The 27,656-nt window shown below is 44.0% G+C and overlaps 1 protein-coding gene across 1 annotated transcript in view; it reads right to left on the minus strand.

Moving 5' to 3' along the window:
- Nucleotides 1-376: 376 nt before the first annotated feature.
- Nucleotides 377-27,656, minus strand: part of NTSR1 (neurotensin receptor 1) — a 60,656-nt gene continuing 33,376 nt past the window's right edge. Inside the window, exons 2-4 of the mRNA XM_075768774.1 lie at nucleotides 16,786-16,987; nucleotides 4,926-5,016; nucleotides 377-2,552 (exon numbers count right to left, since the gene is read on the minus strand). Of these exons, the coding sequence (XP_075624889.1) occupies nucleotides 2,303-2,552; nucleotides 4,926-5,016; nucleotides 16,786-16,987 (543 nt within the window). The 3' untranslated portion in view covers nucleotides 377-2,302. The remainder of the gene's footprint in view (nucleotides 2,553-4,925; nucleotides 5,017-16,785; nucleotides 16,988-27,656) is intronic.

The raw sequence follows: 27,656 nt of genomic DNA on the forward strand, positions 1-27,656 counted from the left end.
ACAAGGCAGTATGTACGGGTCTTCTAGACCTTCTTCTTCCAACCTGCCCAAGCCATTTTTAACACGCACACAGATAACATTTGCTGGTTCCTCACAGATTTCCTTCCAAGGAGACCAGTCTCCTTTTTGCCTTTTTTTTTTGTTTGTGTGTGTGTTTGTGTGTGTGCCATTGCCTGTTTTTCTTCCCAAAGAGGAGTCAACTGTGCATAAGCAATGAAAATGCTTTGTCAAATATAATCTCTGCCCTCTGTTTGGTACAACCGGGGCAAAAAATTAAAAGAAGACATGACAGGACAGAGCTTGCAGTTTGGCTGAATCAGAAGAAACTAGCAAAAAATTAAAAGAAGACATGACAGGACAGAGCTTGCAGTTTGGCTGAATCAGAAGAAACTAAAGCCCCACTGATTTCTATTTCGAGCACTTTCTTTTGGAGTGGTTTTGTACTAGGCATTAAAATAACCTCCCATCCCTGGTAGGTGTGGTTGGAGGTCATGGCTGATGGCAGCCAGGTCTGCCATGGTAGGTAGCTCTGTACAACTGCCAGGTTATAAATGCCTTGGAAGTAGGTAGCCATCACTCACAACTCACAGCGAATGCCCCACAGGTATTTTCTCTATGCCCTGACTGCAACAGGGCCTAACCCATGAGATACCATAGGAGAAGTCATCAGTATGCAGTGGGTCAGTAACTGGTCCCCGTCATTATGTGATGGTTCACCGGGGACAGATCCACATCTCCAGCATTGAGACTTCTGTTACGTACCAAGGGTGCTCGTTAGCTGCGTGACACGGTATGGGCAAAGCCCAGAAAGCTTAGAGTTTGTCACCACAAAGAGGCAAGCCTTGCTCTCCTAATGAAGTGTGGTGCGAAAGGGGACACAAGGTCACCACCAGCAAAATCACAGCAGAGGTTGCACAGGATGATTGGTTGGTTCCAGGTCCATGCAGGTCACCACCTGGTGATGTGACAGCTGGGAAAGCCCTTTAGCTTGTCCCAGAGACCTGTGATTTTTGGTGCTAAAGGCTCTGGAGCAATTTGCTGCATCACAGAGTGGGCTGTTAGAGGTTGAACCATATGGGAGAAAAGTTCACGCTACCTGTCCTGGCCAGCTGAGAAATTTCAAAGAGAATTTTCAGGTCTTGTTTCTGTTTCTCTGGCTTGCTAAAAGAAAGTTGTTTTAGAGCTAAGATTCCCCACTTTAGACCTTATTGTATTCTTCATTTGCACTATCTGAAGATTTGTGTGTGCAAATTGGTGTGCCAACAGGACTGGTAGCAAAAAAATTAAAAGAAAACGTAGAACAAAGGGCCCTACTGCCTACAATTGGTATAACCTCTGAGACCTTGTGAAAACGGTGAGGAAACAAGTAAAACTGGAAAAATCTGAAGATCCCACAGAATTGCTCTTATCTCAGCAGCCTGGAGCCCTCATGAGCCTGGTGTTTTCTCACCTCTTAATGTAGGCCAGCTAACTGTTCTCCCTGGTAGAAAATAGGATTTGGCTGTATGGCAACAGTAAGATTTTCCATTTCTGTTCATTTTCAGCACTCTAGCTGGGCACGGTGTCTGCATTCTTGACTTTGTCAGAGACTTTATTATTTATTGGTGTTGCAGTACCATTACCAGCAAGAGAGGGGGTTCACTGTGCCAGGCACTATATATGCCCTAAAGTAAAAGATGACCCCCATTTCCCCAGGCCACAGCCACACCAATCTAGGTAAGGCATCATCTGTTGTTATTTAATTTCAAGGAGCCAGAGTGGCTTTCTTGAGCATCTAGGTCATATTAATCATAATTTAGATATATTTCTAAAATAACCACCTGGCTCCCTGAGTTTTCACTCATTGTTCATTGAACATCCCATAGATGAGCATGTCCGCTCTCCAAAAACATCCCTTTCTGTTCAAAACTGCTTTCTCCTCATCAGACACTCTGCTCGGTGCGACCAAGAGGTGTGATCTCAAACCCTTGGATGTGAACGTGGCATCTCTGCACTGAGAAAAGGATGAAATGCAGTATGGTTTTGCCTAAGTTTAACATAGTTTGGCTTCCCAGTTAACACCGCACCTGGATTTATGCCAGACTGAAGTTACAAAACGTGTAGACATCACTCACAAGAGGCAAGGCCAATGCTTTAAAATAACCTCAAAGTTACTGGCAGCACAAAGCCTATTTTTCCAACAAAAATGACTTTGCTAAACACACTGGTGTAACATGACTTTGGAGACCATGCATGAAAGTCACAGAGGCCTCTCTCAAGTTTTGTCTCCATGATGAAATGCATTTCCCTTCCTCCTTTGGCTTCAGTATGTAGTTTCCCTTGTGACCTGGCTGGAAAATGTGTGGTTGCTGGAGATGCTGTTGGATTTCCTGGTGAAGGCCAGTCGTTTTTTCTTCTTCCTGCATGGCAGGCACAGCAGTGTGAGTGTAGAGAGGAAGATCTGTCGGAAGTTTGCAGACACCAGGTTGTAGAGGATGGGGTTGATTGCTGAACTGACGTAGAAGAGGACATTTGTCAGCATGTAGAAGTAATGGTAGAAGTTGAAAAGGAAACTGCAAGGACAGGTAGAAGACAAAAATATAAATAGAGTGTGGAGAACTGAAATCATAGTCACAAGGCTGAGGAAAACATGAGCTAACCTTTCTCAGCTGGGGACTTGAGCTTACGAATGGCGCAGGAGCCACCAGGAAAACATGTTTTCAACTGGGACTGGCCAAACGTAGGTGAAATGCCTCTACAAATGTCTTACCCCAATCACTGGCAGTTAGAAACTTATTTATGCCCTGGGTCTGGACATGATATTCACCTCGTGCATTCATTTTGTCTTCAAAAATAGCATTCTGGAAACTGAGAAGCCAGATGGAAATTTGTTTCTGTGTCATGCATATACATTAGCTTGACTTTTCTGGCTGCAGTTCTGGTCTACAGAGCCTGCAGTAGAGCCAAAACCCAGTAACAGATGTAGTGCTCTCCTTCCGCCGGCAGCGAGAGCTGCATCAGCTCATTCAGTGGGTCCCTGGCTTGGGTTTTGTCTGTAATCTTGGATAGCATTCTCTATTCTGGGGGCAAGTTGAAGACGGCATGCGTTTGAAACATATCCTGACCATCACAATATGAAGTTTTCAACTAGAATTAGTTGAAAATGCTTAGTTGTTTGGTTTCTTTTTTTTTTGGTTTTTTTTAATCTTTTGGAAATATCTTTCTTTGGGACAACTGAGATCAACAGCTCTGAGCTGGTAAAGCATTTATAAACAACACGGGTCTCATTTTCAGGAAGATGTTCCCCGGGATCATTTATCTCAGTGGAAATTGCAGACCTTTTTGTTAGTCTGAGCACTGTCTAACAAAAGATAAATAGACGTGTGCTGGAGTACATCACCAATCCCTCCACACCCCCTCAGCACTGCCAAGTACTGCATGGCCCATCCAGCTCCTACAAGCAGAGTTTCTTTATGTAGTTGTAAAGAATTAATACAGCAAAAATTTCTCTTCTTCAGGGACAAGGACATGCATTTATAAATGATCATGTCAAGCTGCTGCAAGCTCTTGATTAGCTACCATACTGATAGTTCACCATTCATAATATGCCTGTAAATTCACTGTTTTCCTAAAATTGCTCATGGCTTTTAAAAGAGGAAAAAAAAATATGTGAATGCAACCACAATGCATAAATTCACACTAACTGCAGACAGACTTCTCTACCCCTCTTGCTGAAAGCAAATGCGGTCGTTACATAATTGATTGCTGCTTTAAGTGTTTTTCATATAGGAAAGCAAATAAGAAACAACAGTTAGTCCCAATGTGTGCCTAGAGCTCTGTTTTCATGACTGAAGATAGGTTTTGGTTTTTACTATGGATGGATGTACAATTCCATTCAGTAGACTGCTATATCGTAAATTACTATTTTTTGTGCCTGACGTTTATGAAATTTTAATGTCTTATAGTTGCTATGCTTTTTGGTATTGTAGATACTTTTTTTTTCTTTTCCTGTTCATTGCAGGAAACAGACCTGGTCCCAGGGAGAACAGGGATGTAACAGTGTGACACATTTTTCACTGACCACATCTCATGGCGTCTCAGGCTACCTGGGTGTGTATCCCCAGACAGCATTAGTGCTTAATTGCATATTGAAAATGAATAATCAGCTCTGTGGTTGCTTTGCTGAGGAACTCTGACGTGGCAGAAAGGCTGCGCGGAGCTGCTTGTGTGCTCTTGCACGTCTGTGAACAGTGCACGTGTATTTGGCATAGACGTGCAATTATCCCTAAATTCTCTGAGAATCAGGACATTTTCTAATCAGTGGCAACTCCTAGTATTTAATTTTGATCCACTCCTTGCAAAACCCAGTAAATAACCTGCCCCAGACTCAGTAAGCAGCACAACTATTTCCCCACTGGTGTAATCTCTCCTGTCACTGAGGAAACGCAGCAGCGTGGAGCTAAATTGCGTGTTGACAGGAGCTGCTCCGTCTTAGGGACGGTGATCGATATCTCTGCCACGGAGACAGCAATGCACTTCGGGTGTACAAAACCCTCCTGTGCAAATGTCATTTCATTAAGGACCGTCAGAGGTGAACATCCATTGTGGTTGTTAATGAGGTCGAGCCTGTGGTCGCAGCCACAGGAGGTGGAGGGGCTGATGGTGTGTTTCGGTTCAAGCTAATGTTTCCTTCACCCACACCTGGGGAATTTAGATGATAAAACTAGGGCCCTCAATTTGGCTGGCAAGCACGGTAAGAAATTCAAAAGAAAAAACAAAACAATAATTAGCAGGTTGAGGCTTTAACCCCTTGCGTGGAGAACGCCTTTGCTCCCAGATGCCCACCGCCACCCCCCAGTCTGCGGGTGCCCCGGCAGCCCCAGCTCCAGCCTCACCCCAACCCCGTCCTGGCATGGAGGGAGCTCGTCCCCCGTCTCGTGACTCACTCTGTCCAGTGACTGGAGGGGACGTAGCAAAACATGAGACGCCGTATGTGATAAGGGAGCCAACAGACCACGAAGGCAATCACCACAGCACCTGCAAGGTATGAAAAGAGACCATTACTTTTAATGAGCAATTCTTCATCGAGGGTGGAAAAGGGACTTGTCTGTGTGGTGTTTATCGCTGGAAACTGTTTTCCTAAAGCCCCACTTTGTTCTTCCATTGGCATTGTGCGAAGAATAACCCTGAGGGACAACCAGCCAGCAAATGTCTGTAAAAACAAGCTTAACAGAAATAATAGAAAATAGCAAAAAGCACGGGGGCAGTGATGTTATGAACACAAGAAGTTCCGATACAGATAAAGGACTGCTCATGCCTAGCTCAGACACTGGCTTAAACAAAACTGTATTTGCATCAGTCCTTGTGTTTCATGCCCTTGTGGCACTGGGTATTTTGTCCAAAGTACTCGCAGAGACAGCGTATGTTTTTCATCCAGGTAGACAGGGAGCCAGGGACAATGTAATCCCATTAGTTTGTTACGCGGAGCCACTGGCCGCAGTCCCCATGGTGCTGGGGATCATTAAACAGCCTCAGGAGCTGCTTTCTGGTGGCAAGGCTCGTCCTTTTGTTCTACATTTCTGCAATACCTGAGACAGTGATTACAAGATGTTTGGGTCTGGACATTGCCATAATAAAAATGATTAATTAAAGGGTAAGCGGAAAAAGACGCTATTTCTTTTTTTTCCTTTCCAGATTCTAGCTGAGGGACATCAAACAATGGAAAATAAAATGCGACAACTCTGAGGGATGAAAGTGCTGTTGATAGAGTGCGTTTGTCAATCTAGATTAAAAAGTAGATATATCAAGGAATCAAGGGAAAGATTTGTTTCCTTTTGTAATATGCATTTCAACCTCTCTATGAAATGACAGGATTCTGGCAGAATCCTAGCAGGAAATAAAGAAATCTCAGTTAAAACATAACACAATAAAAGACAAGAAGAAAATCAAGGCTAAATAAAATAATTATGTTAATTTTTTATCCCAAATTTGCTCTACAGAGAATAAGGGCCGCATCACTCTTGTCCTTTATGTGACCTGTAAAGGGCGAGGAAGCAGCAAAGCTCTTTTACAGAGCTACGCACCACCAGTGCGATGCGAATTTGGCACATGGAGGCAAAGGCTGCTTTTCCTTCTGCCTTGGGATTGAAACTATTTATGTGGATATGTCCCAAACCCAGGCACTGTCTTCTCACAAGGACTATGGCATAGCTCATAGTGGAGATATGCAGAAGATGTGTTTCCCTTGAAAAACGCAGTCCGGGAGGAGCAAGTCTGGCTGTGGTTGTATCTCCCCATCACAGTTACTCAGCCAAGAGGCACAGGGGAGGCTTCAGTAGCAGAGTGGGGAGGGACAGGTCTGTGCCCTATTTTCATGGGTGTCATCACTAGCAGATTACTGCCTAATTCGTACAGAAATTAAATAATTACTGGCATGTAGCTCCGTATTCACAGCCTTCAATTCTATGTGCTATCTCTCTTATTAAACACATAACTAACAATGGAGATGGTTATATTCTTTTAGCATCAGCCTGCATGATGTATAACAGCATCTTCCAGGAACGCTGCAAAAGCCATTTATTCAATAAAGTTTTAGGCAACTGAATGTTTTGGAAAGAAGGCTAGAGGGTCTGTTTTTATTCTCTTGTCCAAGTGAATTCATGATTTCAATCTGAATTTTTTTGGCTGCTATATGGTCATTGTGATCGCAGATGTAATTCATCACTAGATGGCCTGCAGCTCTTCAGACGCCATCAAGTGAATGAATTTGACCTGTGTCTGATCCTGCCCTGAGGACCTTTGATGGGACTTTGATGGGGACAGCCCCTAGATGACATGTGGCACAGAAGTGGGGAGGTCCACTGGGAAGCTCGGAGGGAGTGCTGGACGCCTGCCTTGTTCTTTCACATTTCTGAGCACCTGTTTTTGGCTACCTCCAGAAATTAATCTCTCTGTCAGATGGACCTTTGGTTTGCCCTGGATGGAGCAGTCCACCCATGACTCCCCAGGAGATCCCGCCCAGGGGACACAGGAGAAGCCATACTCTCCAGCCTCTCCCTCTCCATCCATCAGCCTTGGGCCAACGGGAACAAGCCAACTTCACAGCTCCAGGCCATCTGCTTTCCCAGTGCCTGTACAGGATTAGCTGGATTTTCAGGCTGTGAAAGCAGCTTCCCAAATGGCTCCCAACACAAGTTCATTCAGGCACATCATAATTTTTGCAGAAACCTCCATGCACTGGCACTTCCCAGCTGTTTACCCCCGCACGCAGCTCTTTAAGAATGGCAGGATCTGGATTCTTTCTAAAGCAAATTTTGAGAGTTTCACACATCTGCCAGTTAAATTTACCAACATGTTAAATGAAAGTGGGTTTCTCCTGGTACAGGATCTCTTCTGCTGCTGCTCAGACAACGCTGTGCCAAATAATATGGAGGCAGGGATCTATAGCAGCAAAAACACATATTGAGAGAAATATCTGCTTAACCTCAGCAAACAAATAGTCAATTAAGTAATCTGTGGTAATTCTGTAATAACACATGCAATCACTCTGCAATTAAAACTCTATTAAACACATAGCTAAGTGCATTGGAGACACTTATGGTCTGATTTTGAAATCCCAGCTGGGTAGCACGCTATGTGGTTCTGTGCCGCCAGCCTCTGCCGCACAGATTAGGAGACCCTGACCTGTATTTCTCACCCTTAATCCGTATGTTTCAATTTTATCATACAAGGGATCAAGCAGATTTAGGGTGGCAATCCTGCCCTCTTGGGTCCCCTCCCCAGGGATGGATATGACATGCGGGAAGGTGTTAACTTTTGTCTGATACAGAACACAAGTGTCCCTTTCTCCCAGACACCTGGTGCCTTTTGCTGCTGTCTTGTGCCTCCCTGAGCACATGCTTATCAAAACGGATGAGCTGTAAAAAAAATGCTGGGCAAAGTGACTGCCAAAATGCTTTTTTTTTTTTTTTCTTATTGCTATCAGTTCCTAGGACATCTTCATCATCATCAAAGTCTTGACACATGGGTTTCTTGGGTGAAGTAAGGTGGAGCAGGTCAGCCTGCTGGAGCTGAGCACTGCAGGGGAAGGATTTGACGCAATGCGTGATGGGGGTGACTGTCCAGGATGGTGTTTGTGAGGTTGGAGATTTCCTGCCTCTGTTTTTTGAACTAAAAATAAACCAGACCCATCCCTCACTTCTAATCAATTCAATGTGGTTTGAATAGGAGCAGGGCCACTCCGTGAACTTCTGACATTTCTCACATTTGAGCAAACGAGGTGCCGAACCTGCAGATCCACCCAGAGCTGGGGAGCAGAGAGGGGACCCGAGCAAGCCAACCCTGGTGTGCTGGGGATGCCAGGGAATGATCCTTCCACCGAGCAGCGTCTTCATTTCCCTTCGAAATTAAACTCCTAATTTAAATCTGTATTAAAACCTGAATTATTGCATCCTGTGGCTTTCCATTTTGTCTTATAATGGCTCTGTTCTCTGTTCATTTGAACAGCATTCCAAGGAAGAAGGGGAAAGAGGAAGGAGGAGTGGTGGAAGATGAGTCCTTGTTTGTTTATTGCGCAGGAAGTCCTGCAGAGGGAAACATAAATTTTGAGTGACATCTTTTTCATCGTGCAAAAGAAGATTTAAACTGTGCCAGCCTTGATTTTCAGACTAAACTGGATGTGGAAGCAATCCTGGAAGTTAAATTATATTAGATTGCACTGAGTATTTTATTTTACCTTGTGTGTATCCTGTGACTGAAGCTGGGAGACAGCCCTTCTCCAGGGCCAACGTCTCAAAAAACTCATGTTGGGTTAGCACAAGCATGGAGCAATATATCATGTGCAAAAAGGACCATGGCGAGCGCTCGGTGGCTGGTTTGACTGAGCGCAGGAGCCACACTTGGGAGGGATTTCCAGCCTTGTCCCCCTTCTGGGGCCACCTGGGGCTCAGCATGACTCAGAGCACCGGGACAGCGATGGGTAATGTGCCGTTGCTGCCAACTCACTTGGGACCCCAGGGATCTGCTGCAGTACAAAGCACTCGGGTAGTGTTTTCCTCCTCGCTTTACCTCTCCCATCCCCTCCGGGGTTGCGCTGAGTCACAGCCCTGCGGCTCCAGGGTGGCCCTCGGCAAGGGTATCCCTCCATCCTGTCCTCGTTTCTCTCCAGGAGAAGAGCGATGCTTCTCCCTCTTTCAACCACCTCCACTGTTGCTAAGGCCTCCAGAGACATTCAGATCCAGCATTCCTTGGTAGTTTTGTTCAGATGGTTTTGGCCAATTTATTTCTTTTTGTCTGCATTTCAAGGGGAGCTGAAATGCATACAGCTGAGGAACAGCATGTTGTAATTTCTGGGCAAAGGCAGGAGCTGTTTGGGTCTGTACCAACCCACCTGAACAACATCTCTCAACCTCTTCTGCATTTCGGCTCACCAGCGGCCGTGTGTCTCCAACGCTGCCCAAGGAATGCACACCCCAGCTGGTACTAATAAAATATAAGACAGTGTTATGGGGGCTCATGTCAGGGATTTGCATTAATGCTGATTTCTGGAGAAACAGTCCTTGTGTATTCAAAGCTCCTGAGTTTTATATACTTATATAGTCAAGAGAACCTCTCACAAAGGGGAGCAAGTGTCACTGTGCCTTTTGATTTGGGAGATGGTAAAATCTGGGCCAAGTGTAGATGTTGCTGGCACTGACTCGTTAAACCTTGAGGCACTGTTTATGTTAACACGATGCACTACCTGACAGGTCATAGGCAATATTTATACCAGCGGGCCCCAAACTACTGGTTACGGGAGCTGCAATGGTGGGCGTGAGCCTAGTAAAATTAAAACTGGTTATGCTGGTATTTGGGTCACAAGGCTGCAGAAGAAAGGATTTCCATAAAAGTCAATAACAATCAGCAGAGGTCGGAGACCAGTGGTGCTCAGGAGAGCAAAGAAGGAGAAACTGGGAATAGCAATGGGCCTGGGGAGCCCTCAGCTCCACTGAAAACACTCAGCATTTGCTGGATACAATCCCCCTGTGCTCTTGCACGTGTTGCTGAGCAGTGTAAACATTGGATTTGACTCCTTAATTTCCATTCCCAGCAGCCAGAGATCTGCTTTCTATCTTTCTGTATCATTTTCCTTCTTTTTTTCCTACCAAGGGAGAATTGTCTCTTTTTCAGATTAAGGGGTAGAAGATGCTACCTTGCTTGAAAGGAGCCATGTTCCCCTAAATACTTCTTTGTTAATGGCAGCGAGACAGCAGGGAGAATAGAAAAACCTTTTGTCATGCAAAACCAATGTATTTTACTCAGACTGTACTCTCCAGTCCTGATTTTCAATGGCTTCAACTGACAGATTTGAAAAACTATGCGAATTCCTGCCCCTGCTCATGCTGGTGATTAAATCGTCCACTGGCAGCGGTTTCATCCATAAAGAGCAAGGCAGAAAATGAAAGTTAAAAGCTCCCCAAGAACAGGGTCCAAGAAGCACGTCCTTGGTGATACAGTGCAAACTGGGATGTCTTCTCCAGCTTCTTTCTAATTAATTTTGGGGAAAAGAAATAAGAAGTTGCCTGATTCCATTTAAATTTCATCTGTGCCATTTCCCTGAGGGATGTCCAGGTTTTTGGAGGAGAAGGAAGAAGAAAGAAAACTTCCCCTTTGAAGGACAGAAAAGGGCTCCTGCCTTCTCCTCACCAGGTTCAAGAATCTTTCTATTCAGTAAGATCAGGTATAACCCAAACCGGCATCCTCTGCAGCCCCTTTCTTCTTTCCTCTACAGTTTTGAGTTTCACGTGTCCTTTGTTCCTCCTCGAATGGTTTCTGCTGCAGAGGGACCCTGCGGCTGTATTTACTGCATGCTTCTGCAGTGACTAAGACCCTGGCCAGACTTTATGTTTAAAAACACATCAGTTAGTTAGCTTTTTAAACACTCATATGGACCGGGTTTAACACCTGGAAAATCTGCTTGCTGGCCATGACCAGCCCTAGAGTTGTCTTCATAGATGCCACTGCGAGAGCCTGAATCCCAGTGGAAATGCCTCAGCAGGCTGAGCTGCAGTGCCAGCGAAGGGACACAGCTTGGGAGAGGAGAAAAAAGTCTCCCTGTCCCGAGAGGTGCAGCCGTGGTCCCTTTCTGCTCCTCAGAGAGTGTTTATAGAGCGCTCCGATACTGCTCTCTTTATGTCACTTGGCAGCCTGTAAAGTAAACCTGCATGTACAAACATCTCTGGGAAATATATACAACTGTTATATAGCTAATTTATCCTCCCAAATTTCAATGTGACACTTCGGCTGTTAAACTCAGCTTCCACTCACGCTTAATGTCACAGGGGTTTTGCTGAACTCCACTTGGAGTTGTTCAGACTTTTTATTAGAGATACAAACTGTCATGAATTTAGTTTCTTTTCTTGCAAAACAAATGATTCATGGACAAATCTGTCTTCCTTAGAATATAGGAATTACAAAATACAACTGTTTAAGGAGCAGATTTTCAGACTGGTTCTCTTCTGTGTATTGTGGCTGCAAAGTATTTGCTATTTGTTATTCCTGTTTGCGGGATGGTTACACTAAATCTCACAGCAATATTTTCCTCCTCAAACAGATAGCTCTGACTTAGAACATCAGTGCAGAGAAATGAATGAACTTTTCAAAACATTTGTTCAGAAGGGGAATTATTCATGTACAAATTAATTAAATGTGGGCTGCTTGGATACTTCATTAATAATTGGCATTTGTCTAGTATCGAAGAAACTAGAAACCCTGAAATCATAATTTCAAAATTCTTAGACGTTCAGTAAAAAAATGTTGTTTGACTTCATGTCCTAAAAAGCATCTTACTGAGGCATCAGCCAGCCGGCTGTGGGAGACTGAAGGATATTCTTTTAATTGGTTAAACCTCTCTAAGTGCTTTATAATTACTTTCACTAAGCAGCTTCTGTAACAGAGCAAATGCTACCTGGAACTGATCACATTTTAATAGGCTTAACCAACGTCCACCCAGGGACGCACAAAGCTTCCCCTTGGTGTCCATCAATTTGTCTCAACATTGTGATGAGAGCTCAGCTCTGCCATTCCATAGCTCCTTCCTTCCATCCACGTGGGAACCGATCCGACGGGCAGTCGGGGAGGTGCGGAGGGCTGCTCGGAGGAGGATGGGCTGCAGGTTGCTGTACTGATGGGGACAATTAGTCACAAAACTGTCCCCTTTTGAGAAGACATGGTGGCCAAACAGTGCTTTCAGACTGAGCCAAGCTAAATATGTCCTGATTTTTGAGCAGCTGTTTGGAAATGTGAGACTGAGATGGGGAAGGTTTATATTGGCTCTCTACGTCTGGATACAGTGTGCGATGGTCTGGGCAGTGTACGTGAGGTTTTGCCGGCTGAAGGCTGCTTATTCTGAAGGATGTATGTGTGCATGTGTGTGCTTAAGATTTATTTAGGATGTTATCAAATGATTGGCGTATCTGGCTATGCAATCGGAGAATATTCACCCTTCCACGAAGCATCACACAGCACCCAAAAGACTCAGCTTCCCAACACTACCGTATAGCCAAGGAATAATAAGAAAAATTGGAGGTGTTTTATAATTGGAGAAATGGAAGGAATATTGGATGGATGAAGGAGGGTATGAAATCTCTTGGCGGGAGGTATTTTTAGAGGCAGCACTGGTGCAGACATTGCCCTGTTACCCTCACAAAAGAGCTGGGAAGCTGCCAGCGCCTCGAGGTCTCTGAGTTTGGATCCTCACACCTGGTGAATGCTGACAGCAGAGACGGAATTACAATCAGAAATCACATACTTAATGAATTAATGAGGTGGCTCCCAGGCAGCAGGGCTGACACGTTCCTTGATCCTGATCTCCCTAATTATTTTGTACATGTCCATTTTCAGACAGAGCCAAGAAAATACATAAATGCTACCAAAGAGGAGGAAAATGATATTGTGGATGTTTTGAATGAAGCTGTTAGCCTGACCACTTTTAGCTCATATTTCAATGCAAATAAATACATAATCTCAGTAGATCTGGAGGGAGGAAGGAAGGTGTTTGCTGCTCTGATCTCATCCAACAGCTCTGCACACCATGAACTGCACAAATTTCTTTTCTGAGCACTAGTTTTACAAGTTCTGAAACATTTCACTCTTAAAACAAAATCAAGCTCTCTGTACTTCAGGCCAAAGTTCACTTTTGGAAATAGAAAATACTTTGACCCCCATGAAGCTCTTATTTTGTGCCAACAGTTTTATTAGTGTGGACAAGTATCATTTTTCTTTTTCCATCCTCTTCCATAAACTAACCTAGACTGTGTACATGGTTTTGGCTGCCCTGGATCCCAGGATAAATCATGTGTGTCCTTGTTTATTTTTTGCTGCTTTTCAGACAGCTCAGAGGCCTGGTTTATAAAAAAAAATAAAATAAAAAAAATAAATTGTGAGGAACAGGTGACAAAAGTAAATGTGAATCAAGCACCTCCAGTAATCAAGTGCATCTGAAAAATGAAATGAAGCAGGGTTTCACTCACACTTGCTAGATAAAAAAAGCCTTTCTGCATGATGTGGTGAATCACAGACAATACTGACAGTAGATTTCTTATTTGCTGGATCTTCCTCACTCCAGAAAAGGGGCAAGTGCCCGCTCCTTCATTGCCTCCCAGCAGGGAAGGGAGCTCAGTCCTGCTCCCAGGGCGGCACTGTGGAGATGCACATAAAATCTGTGCATTGCTGCCACGGGGCCCCACGGTGCCACGTCTGACCCACTTCTGCACCATTTCGGGCTCCAGACTGAAGCCCTTGCTTTTGCTAAGTTTTCTCAACTTTTGCAATACATAACAAAAGCAAAAATTTGCCTGGAGAAGAAGAAGAAGAAAATTAAGCTTATTGTTCAGAGAAAGAAGGGCTGTTTTTCAGTGCATTGGAGGAAATGTGGACCTGTTGATGAGGGATGCTCTTCCACCACCACCGAGCAATGCCCAGGAAATGGCAGGTGTAAATTTAGGTCTTTCTCTTATTATTCATGAAGAGCTCCCTCTTCTTGATGTTAAAAGAGTATACAATACTAAAAGGTGAGAGAGAGGTGTGAGATGTTGTAGTGCAAGTGAGAAAAGGCAGCTTCTCGCTTAATGGCAGTAGGCAGAAGTGTTAAGAAACAGGAAAAGATAGCAGGGAACCGAGGGACCTGCATGGCCCCATCCTGGCAGGCTCGGTGCCGAACCAAGGCTCACTTCTTATCCCCGGGTGGATGCTGGTTAACTGGGGTGCAGAGACAGTAAATAACCGCAGCCTGACAAGATAATTATGGGGAATTTAATGTCTTCTGGGTTTTTCTCTCCTTTTTCTCAGTGTTCGAAGCCGGGGTGCACATGACAACTTGCATATAGCATAGGCATAGTGCTCTGTGTGGGATATATCCCTTGTAAAAAAAAAAGCTGGAAAAATCTGGAGAGAAATCTTATGGAGGTTTTTGGTGGCTTCTCTAGGGCCAAGATTTCCTTCCTTATGGTCTTGGCCAAAGCACTTCAGCTGCCAAGAGCTTTGCCATGACAAGCACCAGTCAGAAAGCTTTCTGCTAACAAACTCTCACTGGCTAATGTGCATGAGGAGTCTCACAGTTTAATAACAGTACTGGCATACTTTATTAGATTTTTTGGGGGTACTATTTTTGAACAGCCTTTGCTTTATCATCTGTCAGTTTAAGCTACCAGATTCCTTGGTCTTTTCCTCAGCTTATTTAATTAAGCCATCCAGTATTTTGCAGTACAGCTCAATTCCTGGGTGCAGAATCTTTTATTTAACCTTTGTCTGAACCAAAGCTCTGCAGAAAAAGAAAAGGAATAAAGTGATATATGCAAGGCTTAAGTTGCTGTTGAATGAATCATTAAAATGCTGGGCTAGTTCAGCTTTTTCAAAGAGTCTCTCTGTGTGAGCAGGTCCGGTTTTTAGCTTTACATATCAACAAGCAAAGGCAAAAGAAAAGGATTATTTATGATTACCCTAAATGTGGTTGTTTGGAAGAACAGAAAAAAAAATATAAATTAATCTCTTTCTGTCTTCATCCATGGAGAACACAATTGTGTCTAGTCTCCCCATGAAGTTATGAATACCCACCTGAGCAGTTCATGAATGGCCACTTGTGCTCACAGCTATCAATGTTCTTTGAGACACTGCATGTGCAAATGTGAACCCTTTATTGCATGTGAAATATGGATGAAGGTATTTTCCAAAACAGGGCTTGGGAATTTGACTGAAATATGTCTAGATAGCCAGCCCTCAAAGGGCTGCAAAATTTAGTTAAAATCATAGTGGGTAGGACTCTGAGCAACCTGATCTAGTTGAAGATGTCCCTACTTATTGCAGGGGATTTGGACTAGATGACCTTTAAAGGTCCCTTCCAACCCAAACTATTCTATGATTCTATAGAAGAAGTAGCATTTTTAAAAAAAAAATCTGCTGCATATTAATTTTGCTTTGGGCAAAAAATGTCTTTTTTTTTATATATTGTGATTATCTGGGTCAGAGTCTGTAAAACACTGGGTGCAATATCTGATGGGAGAAGGTAAAGTGCAACTCACAGAAGGGTGCACACTCATCCCTTAGGAGCTCTGCTGGGTTTATAGTGAGACATTTGGCCCCCAGGAAGGGAGATGATAAATTGGAGTCACCTTACCCCAGAGCTGAACGCTTGACTGGGGAGATGTTATGTGCAAGACAGGACTAGGGAAATTCTCCCACCGTAGACAACACAGAGATCGCCTCTGCCACTGTCTCACTTCAGGTTTTCAAGTGTGCAGTGGAATTATTTCTGGGATGTTATAAAACATCAAGTGTATGGGATTACATGAGGAATGTTTTGCTGTCAAATCAGTTTTGCTATTATCAAAGTTTTGAAGAGGAGAAACATCAGGAAGAGTCTGAATTGATCAATTTTTTTTAAAAATCTGAGTCATTTGGCCAATATTTTTCTAACAGAGAGAGGAAAATTGAAATATGAATTAAAGCTGTCATTGACTGCAAGAATCTTTTCTCCTATGTGTGTATCTTCAGGGGAAAACTGATTTTCCACACGCCTCCAACGAAGCAGAGAACACCTTCAGAGCAGCTCCTGCTTTTACCTTGGGAGCAGGGGAAGGAAAGCCACCAACACTGGGCTTCCAAAGTCTCTGCTTGTAACAGCTGAGAGGAATTTGCACATCTAATTTACCATAGGCAATGCCAGTGGGGCTGCATGCCCTGTGCTATGTCCAGTCCCCTGGTCACACTCAAAGCCTAAAACCAGCACCAGCTGAAAGAGGTGTTCAGGCTGGAGCTGGCCAGAAAGAGAAAAACAAAGAGGACAGCGTGATGTTATCAAGTTGTTTCTGTTTCATAGAACATGAAATAGATTTTTTTCCTTAAATTTGATTTTTTTTCCCTCAACTTCTCCCCCGTCGAGCACAATTAATTAAATAATACTTAAATCTCTCTCTAGCTTCTTTTCTTGATCTGATTTTTCTGGGAGAAAAAGAAAATAGTGGAAAATAGAAGACAAAATTCCCTAGAAACCTCTTGGTGACTCAGCAAGAAATAGATAAGGAAGGAAAGAGACCAAGAGACCAAGAGAACAAACAATTTTATTTTCCAAATTCTGGGGCTTTGAGACAAGAACTGGACAATTTGGCCAAAAGCCAAAGCATTTGGGGGCAATTTGGATTTCCAAAAAGAGCTACTTTTAATTTAAAATATGTGTTGGGTGAAAGCATTTACCAATTTCAACCTATTACTCTTCAAATCGTATTTACTTCGACACCTCTAGCCCCTTCCATGCCAAGATACATGTATACTTACGTAGGACCCTCACGCCATGCTTCAAGGCTTGCACGCGGCTGGGCTCCATGGACATGCTGAGCATCGTCTGCTGCCCGCCGATGGTGCAAACCTGGTTTTCCTGGGCAGCCTGCTTGAACATGACCATGAGCTGGTTGGCGATGATGGTGTTGAGCACAGAAATGACGACCATGGGGAACACGAAGGAGATGAAGGTGTTGACCTGTGGGGGAGAGATGCGGCACGGTCAAGGGATGAGAAGGATCAGTGGAGCAGGAGGTTGTGTTCTATTTCTCACAGCAATAGAGAAACAGCCTGCAGTGGAAATCTTGTCCCTCCACTTATTCTGCTGGCTTTGGCTTTTGAAGGCTTATTGCACAGAGGGAAAACTCAACCCCCACGGACATACATTCATTCACGTGGGTCAACACTCAAAAAAGGCAGATTCATTCGCATCCAATTATGTTGTCTTCCCCTTTTCAGTGCAGTTCATTGCCAGAAATGTCTCGACCGAAACATGCCATTCATCTCATCTCACAAACAGCAGGATGCTTCTTGGCTTTCATTCTGCATAGCGCGACTTCTAAATAACAGCATGTTATTGTCATTTTTCTTTCTTATGAGCACTCCTTGGGATCTTTTTAACTTACTTTTTTGTGCTTTGTCCTTTCCTTGTATATTTAATGATAGCCTTTTGTTATCTCCTAATCAAATTATCCAATAAACCTTGTGCCTTAAAGGATTAAAATTGATCAGAATAAACAAGTGGAAGTCGTAATGTTTTTAGTACAAATTATTTGATTACTACAGTTTTGATAAAATTAAATGGAGGATCAAATTAAGCAGTGATTGAATCAAGTGGAAGTCACTGTTCGTGTCAAATAAAAGCAGGAAGGCTTTATGAGAACCTTCTGTGCTGTCTAGAAACCCCACTGGAGCTGAGCTTAGCAAACGGCAGCCCAGGGAAACAGAGGCATGTGCGGGATTTGCCTGGATATTTGTGTCAAGGCTGCTGTGGTGGGGTGGTGAGCTGCCGTGCTAACCCTCCCTGCAGCATGGAGGGGCTGGGTGCCTGCGGGGCTCATCCTCGCCGCTGTATGGCTCAGGAGAGGCTCAGCACATCTCTGAGATGAGTGTGTGATGAATCAAAAGCCCCTTAAATTTTTAAAATTTCAAAATATTAACAAGAATTAAACTGTGTGCTGCAAATCACCGTGGAAGAAATTTTATTAAAAGTGATAAAATGACAAAAAGATAAAACTACTAAAACCAATAGGGAACTTTGCCCTGTGGCAGGGTTACAAGGTGTTCTAACTTCTTCCCCAGATAGCCACATGACTTGCACCTTGGTACTCTAAAACACAGAAGCCATCCTGCACTCCAAGCCAACCCCACGTCCCTCTGCAGAAAGCCTCATCTACAAACAGGTGCTCCATCTGCTCGGATGGACACATCTCCTCTCCACCCACCCACACAGCACCATCACCTCAGTGTACAAGCATTTGCTATACGCTCAGTATCATCTCGTGCAGATGTGTGGTCTCTTTGCTCTGCAGGGATTGAAAAACGCCAGGGATGAATGGAAAGATGGAGAAAGAATCCAACCACACCCCAGGATGCTACAGGGGATCCATAAAAGAAAGAAATAACAAGGACATAAGCATATGGGAAGCAGGTGCACTGGCAATCAGAGGCACTTAAGTATCCTTGTTGATAAATCTGAGAAAGATGCAACTCCTCTTTTGGTGAAGACAGGCAGTGTTGTTGTTGCCAAAGTTTTCTTTAGATGGATCAAGTCTCTATACAGCTTTATGCTCCAGAGCTCAACGCGTTTAGCAAAAGCACCAGCTGGGTTTCGTCTCTCGCAACCCACATGGTGAGAACATCATCTCTCATTTATGCTGGTAATAATAATAGAGCTCCTCTGTGGACTGAGGAAATTCCTAGATATACCCCACCATTACAAGCTGTTAATCGCCCATTTTGTTAAATATATGGAAGTTTTCTAAGCTTCTAAAAAATAACACATCTCACAGCCTTCAGCGTATAAAGAAGAGTTATGTTTTGGAGTCACCTCAAGACACAAAGAAAGATCATTAAGCAATAGGGACCAAGTTCTCTGGTGGCACAAAACGACACGGTTTCACTGAGAGAGTGATTTGTGCTTGTAAAGAACTTGCTTCATTTATTTAACCTTCACGATGCAGCTGGGCTGTGTTGGTGCACACAGGGGTGAAATGATTTGCTCGGACTTACCGGATCAGACTAAGAAACGACCCCTGTAGTTCCCCACTCCTATTTCTATGGCTTTAGTTGCTGAATTTCCTTCTTTTCTACTGCTGAACAATGTTTGCACATCAGCAAAAGGAAACGCTTAACTCTGGAAACGCTTTGCTCTGTCATCTGCGCTTCAGAATTTATTGGCTTGCATTCAAAACCTTTGCCCTAGCTATGAATTAGTCTTGCCTAATATAATTATGCAGAACTCAAAAAGTCTTTTCTGAGCTTTATTTAAAGCCTTGATTCATTCCATAATTGTATTGTGAAGTCTTTAAAGAGCTTGGGAAATTGGCTAGAATAGCATTGACTTTCCCTTTTATGAATTGTTATAGTAAAAGTGTGAAAATTGCATGCTTTCTATGAAAGACTATATTTAAAGGTTTTTTTTTTCCGTGTCTTGATTTGTACCAAAACTCTCATATAGTTAAAAAAAATAATCAATATTTTCCCCAGAGGCAGAAGGTTTTAATTTGTGGAAAGAATTATTTGCAAACACAAACTCTCGAGGACAATAAAGGCCAGAAAAGCAAATCCTCCTCCTGCAGGCTCCTTGTATTCAGTATTTTTTCTGACGAGCTGCTTGCTGGATTGTGCGAGTCCAGACCCCGGCACACTGTGCAGGTCAGGGCAGCAACAATTCATTTCCAGGTGACTTTGCACACTGCGGGAGCTGATGCCTCAAATGCCTCTTCAAAGCCAGTGGAAAGTTTCCCGCCTGCTTCAAGAGGAGCTGGTCTGGGATCCCAGGATGACACGTTCAAAGGTCTTCAGGAGCAGGAAGACTTGTATAGGTGTTTAATGGGATTTTTTACAGCACGGAAACTCCTAACTTCAGTGGGACTAAGGTGGCTATGGCTGTCAGTGAACACCTGTGGGAGCCTTTGAGTCCTTATATACCTTTACAGATCGCTTTGGCCCAGGGAAAGAGGATTTAGACAGTGTCCAGGTTCATTTTTGACCTGAAAGTCTCGGGCTTTATGTTGGCTCACCATGGAAAGGACAGCTTATGCGCTAATGGATCTACACTAATTCTGTATTCAGGGCTGTTTGGATGCAGAAGCAGAGTGGTCTGGCCATATCTCTACTATCACCAACTGTGGTTCAGTCTGATTCTCCTCTCCGTTAAAGCTGATGTGTTTGCATTGGTGTAAACCCACCAGATCCGAGGGTTCTGCTCAGCACTGTGACGGGCAGTGACGTGCGGCATGAGCACAGGGCAGAAGCACAGAGCTGTGCATGGAAAGGCTTAGCACTGGCTGCTCTCTAGTGTAAAAAAACCCAACACCGCAAGCGCTGTGACTGTGTGCTAAATCCTCATTAAAAAAAAAAAAAAAGAAAAGAAAATCCAATACTACAATGTTTGCCACTGGCAGGAGAGAATGAAACACTAACCCACTTCCATACTGCTGTCGCTCCTGTAATCAGTGCAGTCCTGAAAGCCATTCAAACACCAGGCTGGCAGCATCTGTGGGATGGGATTAGTCCTCAGGACCAAACTGTGTTTCATCTCGCACAGAACAGCAACCTTCCCTTCCAGCACTGCCTGAGCAGTAACACTCTTCTCTGCCTGCGCTGCGCAGGACGGTGATGACATGGATCCCTTCTGAGGGTGAGCTCCCAGCAGAAATCTCTGCCTAGACCCTGTCCCCATGAAGGTGTGCCTGAGATATCCCATCACCCGAGGGATGCAAAGACATGGCAGTGACCCCGCTCTGACCCAGCCAGTCCTCAGAGGTACAACGCCGAGGTGGTGACGCTGATCTTCCCGGCCCCGACTTGGTGGCCGTGGGGGTCCTGCCCTGCCCAGGCTCTGAGCCTCCCTGGCTCTCTAACGATGCCGCACTTTTCATCCCAGCTTTCTCTTAGCCCCCTATTGCCAAAGGTGATTTTAATTCCAGCTGAAATACTCAGGGTTTTGCAGGACACAGAAGACAGAGCAAAGCTGGGGATGTGACTTCGTAAGCTCATGAGAAGACAAATGGAAATTTATGGAAATTAAGTCACACTTCTGGGGGAAAGGGAAAAAACCCAATTATCAGCCTCTCTTGGTCAGCTCAACAAAATTCAGACTTTGCATGAGACTAGAGAATTTGGCACAATGAGAGTTTTCTTCTTCCTTCCAAACAGGAGTGAGGGAGAGACATGGGGGAAGGGACCAGCAAAATGAACTGACACAAAAGCAGATGCCAGTGCATGGGTTTGTGACTCTTCCTAAATCTTTTCTACAGCAAACTGCTCCCCTGGCTCTGCTGAGCATGCTGATGTGATTTGCTTTTGCCAAGTCGTCCCTCAAATTATTTGCCTGCCGTGGTTTCCCTGGGTTACCACTAAAAGCGGACATCAGCTCGTTCACAACGGTGATGGAGAAGATGAGCATATAACTTCACGGAGGAACTCCCCAGAGGGCTTAAATGAGTCCCGTAAATCAGAAATTTTGTGAAGGTTTATTAATTTGTGCTCCAAGATGACTTCTGGAGGAGCACAGACTCACAGTCCACTTTGGAAGAAGATAGGTTTTCCATCCCTCCTACAAGCCCAGACTTTTGTCTTATATGTATTTGAAGGGGAGGAGGGAAAATATTACATTAGAGGCATTTACAGGTCACCTTCGCTCCCAGCAAAACTCAACCTGCAGCTGACTGTTCCCATGGTCCATCCGTGCATGGCTTTGAGGGGTACAGAACTGTTAATGGGTGTTTGCACATGCTTTAGGAGGTCTTGGAGCACTTAAGTAGTTAAAAGTAAAAAATTAGGCTAAAGGCTTTTCCTGGAGATACAGTAGCAAGTTAAACACCTCCACTGGAAGTATTTATAATAACAAAGCCAAGAACCAGAACTATTCATAATATTTTAATTGAAAGAGCTTTGATGAGAAAATGTTCCTTTACTGAGATCGTAAAAGATTTTTGAACTTGTGTCTTGTGTTTTCCCACAAGCTGGACTTTTTTTCTAAGTAAGTAAATAAAGTCCCACAAAGTAAATGAAGTTGAAATGCCGGTCGCAGCAGCAGCACAGCGTGGTGCCCCACACCAGTGCATCCCACGAAGCAGCAGCCGGGATTCCCTGCCTGGAGTAAGACTCCTGGAGTGGATATGAGGGGTAGGTGACATTTAGGGACAATTTTAGCTCTGGGTTATGACAGAGGTTTTGTGGCAGAGACCAAAGACGTTCCCTCTTTGTCTGATAAATGGGGTGACAGCAGAGCCAAATTCTTGGTCTCTGTCAGTGCCACGTCTCTGGAGACATGGCCCCTTCCAGCAGTGAGCTGGGATGCTCAGAGCAATTTCTACCCCTTCCTTTTTGTGGATGTGAGAAGGACAATTGAAACGGAGAGAAGAAATGTGGATGATGGTGAGCTGGTAAAGCCTCACCCAGACTGACTAAGCTTCTCTCGTACTTAATTTCCCCACAGCATGCCTGCCTGCCGGCTGGGAAATGCTGTGAAACGGCTGTCAGCCTTTCTCTTTTCCGCTGGGGATGATTTCTCATTGCAGAGACTCTCCTCTGGTCCAGCCACCCCTTGAGGACATGCCTGGGGAAATGACTGAGAAACCCAAAAGGAGCTGAAAACTGTCTCAGGAGGAGATTTGTCTTTGCTGGTTTCCTGGAAGTGGTGATGGAGAGGACTGAGGATGCAGAGTATCATTTGATTCGTGGTTTTGAGCAAAACAATTAAACCACATAGCTGGGATTTAACAATCTACCACATTCTGGTTCACCTCATTTCCAATGGAAATGAAAAGTAAATTATCCTCCCCCTGACTGTGGAGGCAGTATTGTTAGCATATGTCAATCAGAAAAGCACATTCTGCTACATCAACATTCGGCTGCCAAAAAATCTTATTTGACTCAATGTACTTCACAAAATTACCAGTTATCTCACTCAGTGGTTAGAATTAGCTTTTTTTTAACCACCCAGTGGATAATTTCAGCCTTTAATAAGCACAGTGCCGCATTCCTGGATACAGCAACCTGTAGAAGACAAAGCAGGAAGGGGAAAGGCACATGGTGTTGGCATGCCAAAAGGAGCATTTGGCAATGGCACTCGTGTTTGAGGTTCACAGGATGTATCTGATGATAAATCCAAAGTTGTTTGGTTTGTTTTTTTTTTTTTTTTCCCCCCCAGTAAATAAATTACCATCTAATTAAGTCCCATCTTTGCATAGCTTTCCAAATTTCCATGCCAAGTATCTCGCCGTTATCAGCTAAATGCCATTCCTTAGATACAACAGGGCAGGAGAGGTCTGCGTTTGTGAGTGATAGAAAAAACAGCAACTGCTTTTGTAGCTGTTACCTGGTACAGACAGGAATGTGGAAGCCAAAAACCTGCAGCCTAGGAAGGGAATTCAGCTCTTCTGGAAATTTTAGAGGAATTGTATTAATTTCTGAGTATACTAGCACTAGATTTTAATAGAAAAACTTTCCAATCTTTCCTCTCTCTAGTCATTTATTCAATAAATATCTAAATCAAATCTGCAGATTCAAGGAGGAAGCTTAAAAGAGTATGGAAGTGAGAGACTAAATGAAAGAATCCAAAATGTGCGAGCGGGTATCGAGCACTACTGGGGACCTGTACTGCAGGATACAGGCGCCGGTCCTTATCTCGGACAAGTGCATCCTGGTATGGAAACACAAATCCTGGATAAATAGTAACAGGGCCAAGTGCTGGAGCCTGTGTGTATATCTGGAGCTCTAACAGCGTACTTGAGGAGCAGCTCGATCTTTACACGTTGCTGGTTTTAACTCAGGCAGGTTTGCCTGTCACGTTTTATTTCTGGCAGCTGTTGTCTCAAGCAGCCCTGACAGTGTGATACGGTGTGACACAGCTGTCACCCTCGGGTGGAGGCTGTCTGGTGACGTGGATGGGCAGCACTAGGTGCCCTGGGCAGGCTCACTTGGCGGCTGCATGTGGGTACGGTCGGATCCTGCATCCCTGCAGGGTGCCCTCACACCACCAGACAGCACGACACAAACCACACTGCCTTGACATACAGAGGGACTTCATCAGCTGGGTGAAATGGCTCTCCTCTTGCCTCGTAACCAGGAACTGTATGTGAATATCTGATGCAGATCCAAGTGATGGGACATTCTATCCCATCATTAACTCAATGGATGACCGAAGACAAGATACCAAACTCCAACTAATACTTTCTCTTTAAAACATTCTGAGAAATGTCCACAAAAGACTCTGTTACCACACTGTAAGCCCTGTACCTCTTCTATCCAGCTATAGGTGAGTATGGATGCCATACATCTTCTCCAAGGTAATGGAGTGTGATGGTGTGAGTTGCTCTAATCCCGTCCCAAACAGCTCCCCTGTTCATCTCCAGGAGCTGAAGACCAGTGAGATTAAGGAGCACCTTCACTCTGCCTCAGCAATGCCTTTTCAAAAGTGTTAAATATCAAACCCAGACATTTCAAATAAAGGTTACGGTGATGTGAAGCATTGCTCACAGGCACAGGTATCTGATGTCAAAATGTTACAATCAGCTAGGAATTACAGAAGCAAACCTTGAAGCTAGGACACAGCTGTGTGGGTACAAGGAGACGGATGGCAGTCACAAGCAGCTAAACCTCCGGGAGTCGGGGCAGTGATGCGGATGTGAGCCTGATCTAAACACGGAGACGAGCAGGACATCAAATGTGTGTCATTCATGGAAAAAGAAAACAAAGAAAAGCCTCAAATGCTGGCGCATCCTGCCCAATCTACCTCTGATTAAATAACTCAGTGGGTTTTGCTGACCTCAGGTGGCATCAGCTGCAGGAGCTTGAACTGGCCAAACCTCTGTGTTTCAGACCTCTGCAGGAGTCCCAGTTTTCTGCTTGTTTTGGACAGGGTCTGGGAATAGGGGACTGCAGATACTGTTGCTTAGGTGAAGAAAGAGAGCGCACAAGTCTGAAGATAAACTATCAGATGGATCTGATGGATACTCCCAAGTGACCGGACCAGGCCCTGTTCCCGTGATGCTACTGCCTTGCACCCATTAATGTTAATGAGACTGATAATTAATTGCATGGCAAGGCCATCTGAGTCTCTGTTACTGACATATCCATTTACTGGCCTTATTCACTAAAGGAAAACCCCTCAAAAGACAATCCAAAGGACAATACAAAAGACTTGTGCATGAGCTCTGGCTGCTTGCTTCTGTTAAGGTGTTCCAGGTTTTGTATTGGTAGATATTTATATCAGAAGAAAATGCAGGTTACTACAAGGCTTACAGCGACAGCACGCACTGTTTGCAGTCTGTGCTGTACTTTCAGATCTACAAGGTTCAAGTGCCTGCAACTCACTGCAAAAGAGGACTTGTTCAGTACAGCCTGGTGATGTGCAGGAACCGCTCACAGGCTAGCGATCTCTCTCTCTGTGCTGGCTGGCTGCCTCCAGTGTTGTCTCCAAATGGCTTACACCAGACATGAACTCTTCCAAAGGGCTTAATTTAGCTCTAGCATTGAGATCAGAAGGAGGATCTGCTTAAACTCCGTTTTCATTAGCATTTTGTGTTTGCTCCAGAGTACTGATGTTTCCCTGGTACCGTGCCTTCCTTCTTTAGATCCATGGCCGTCATGAGAGAACGGCCAGTCAGTATAACAGTTTCAAGCCTGTGTGTGGTCCCACACTGATGAACTATAATGGGAATGCAGAGCAGCTAATGATCTTGAGAAGTTAAGTTAATCACAGACTCTGCAGGAGTTAATCAGATACAGAACAGATGGAAATAAATTGCATACTGACAAAAAAATCCATCATATCTCTATGGCAAAAACATTCCTCCAGCTTTCCCATTCATAAATCTCCCTCCACGGAGAAATCATTTGTTCATAAAAAACAACATCTGATGCAGAACAACTTAAATGGGTCTCTTGTTCATGATGGGTTGGCAAAGATGTCAGAGCACTGAATAATGGTGGCATTCCTGAGCTTGACTGGATACCTGAAAAGATTATTTAACCTCATTTCTATGCATAGTTACAATCCTGTGACCTAAAGTATTTTCAGATTTATCATAAGTAATAGCAAAAAGGTATGATTCATACGTAAGTGTTTGATATAAATCTTATTATTCCTAATTGTACACAAGGGTAATACCTAAGTATCAAACTCCCTGGGGACCTCAGAGCTCTTCATTACCTTGCTAAATGCCAGAAAACCACCTTCATTATAACTATTCATAAGAGAAAACATCCTTCTCTCCTGATCTTTGGGAGACCAGTCTCAAACCTGCATGGTTCTCCTGATTCCAGCTCCCAAAGAGAGAGAAAAGCCGTGAACTTCAGGAAATCCTGGAAATAATGGACTGGATAATGGGTAAATGGGAAGGTTTTAAGATTTGCAACAGTCTGTTGCAGAATGCCTGGTTGTACATCATAGATATCCAGCTTTATCACTTGATAAAACTGAAGGATAAAAGACTGTTTATTTAGAAAAATGAAAGAGTAAAACAGTTACAAAAAAAACCCAAAAAGCACCCCTAAACAAAACAAAACCCACAAAAAACCCCAACCTAAAATACAAAAAACCCCAAACCCTCACTAGGATTATGCTTGATGAAGATGATGAAGATGGATTTGGCAGACTTGAACATCTGACTTCAGTTAATCTAGGCCCTCCTGCCACCGATTTAAGAGGGATATATGGAAGTGAAAACAGAAGGGTTTTGGCCCAGGATTGCTGCTGCCTTCCTGGACCTAGTGATGGAGGAAGGAAGAAGTGACAGGGCAGCAGTGGTGATCCTCCATCATCATTAACCTGAAAGTTTAAAATCTTCTCTCCTTCCTCCTTCAGGAAATCTTACTTCTTAGTTTCCTGTGATTGGGTACATTGAGCTACTAGGTAAATTAATTAAATTTACCCAATTTTGCTTGCAAACAATAATAAAGTCAATTTGTACGCTGTCAGTTTACTGGCCTCAGCTTTGTTCCTCAGGTCTAGTAATCCATAGCACTATTTAGGGCAATATTTTTGGTTGAACGAAAACTCAGTGAATAATGTTCTTGATTTTCCCTTTGAACATGTAGGTCTTTGTTACTATTTCCCCCTCACCCTCCCCAGCAGCTATATTCTACTGAAGGGGAAATAATACTTCAGCTTCAAATGACAGGTTGGAAATATGCTTTAAATAATTTACCAGTGCAGTTGGATTTCAGTTCTCACTATCTGCTGGTATTTTGGTTCCTAGTTGTTTTTGCCAAGGGGATATTGCCCATTGCCTATCACAATTTATTTTGTTTTCTCCAGTTCTGCTGCTTGTCAGCCCTCTAAATAATTTAATAAATGTTCATACAGTGCCTAATGCTCCTGACGTCTGAGTAATCCCAATCCAGATTTTGCAGTCTATCTTCTTGCCTGTCTTCTTTTCCACTGGGCATTGCACAAGCCGTGGGGGCTCACGTGGTGGACATTCATCCAAAGAAAGTGCCTCCATGGCTTGGTGCTTCCCCTGGTACGGGCTGATGCTCTCTGTTGAAGGTAGCTAACGATGTCCTTGTCAAAACCAAGAAAATCATCCTCTTTCCTGTGCTGTTAGCCATGACTGCTAGGCAGGGCGGTTTTAATTACGACTGCTCAGCACATCCAACGCTCTTGCTCCCGATGCATGGGTTTTGCAGCCTGG

Source organism: Balearica regulorum, chromosome 16 (assembly GCF_011004875.1).
Source record: "Balearica regulorum gibbericeps isolate bBalReg1 chromosome 16, bBalReg1.pri, whole genome shotgun sequence".
NCBI classification, from domain to species: Eukaryota; Metazoa; Chordata; class Aves; order Gruiformes; family Gruidae; genus Balearica; species Balearica regulorum.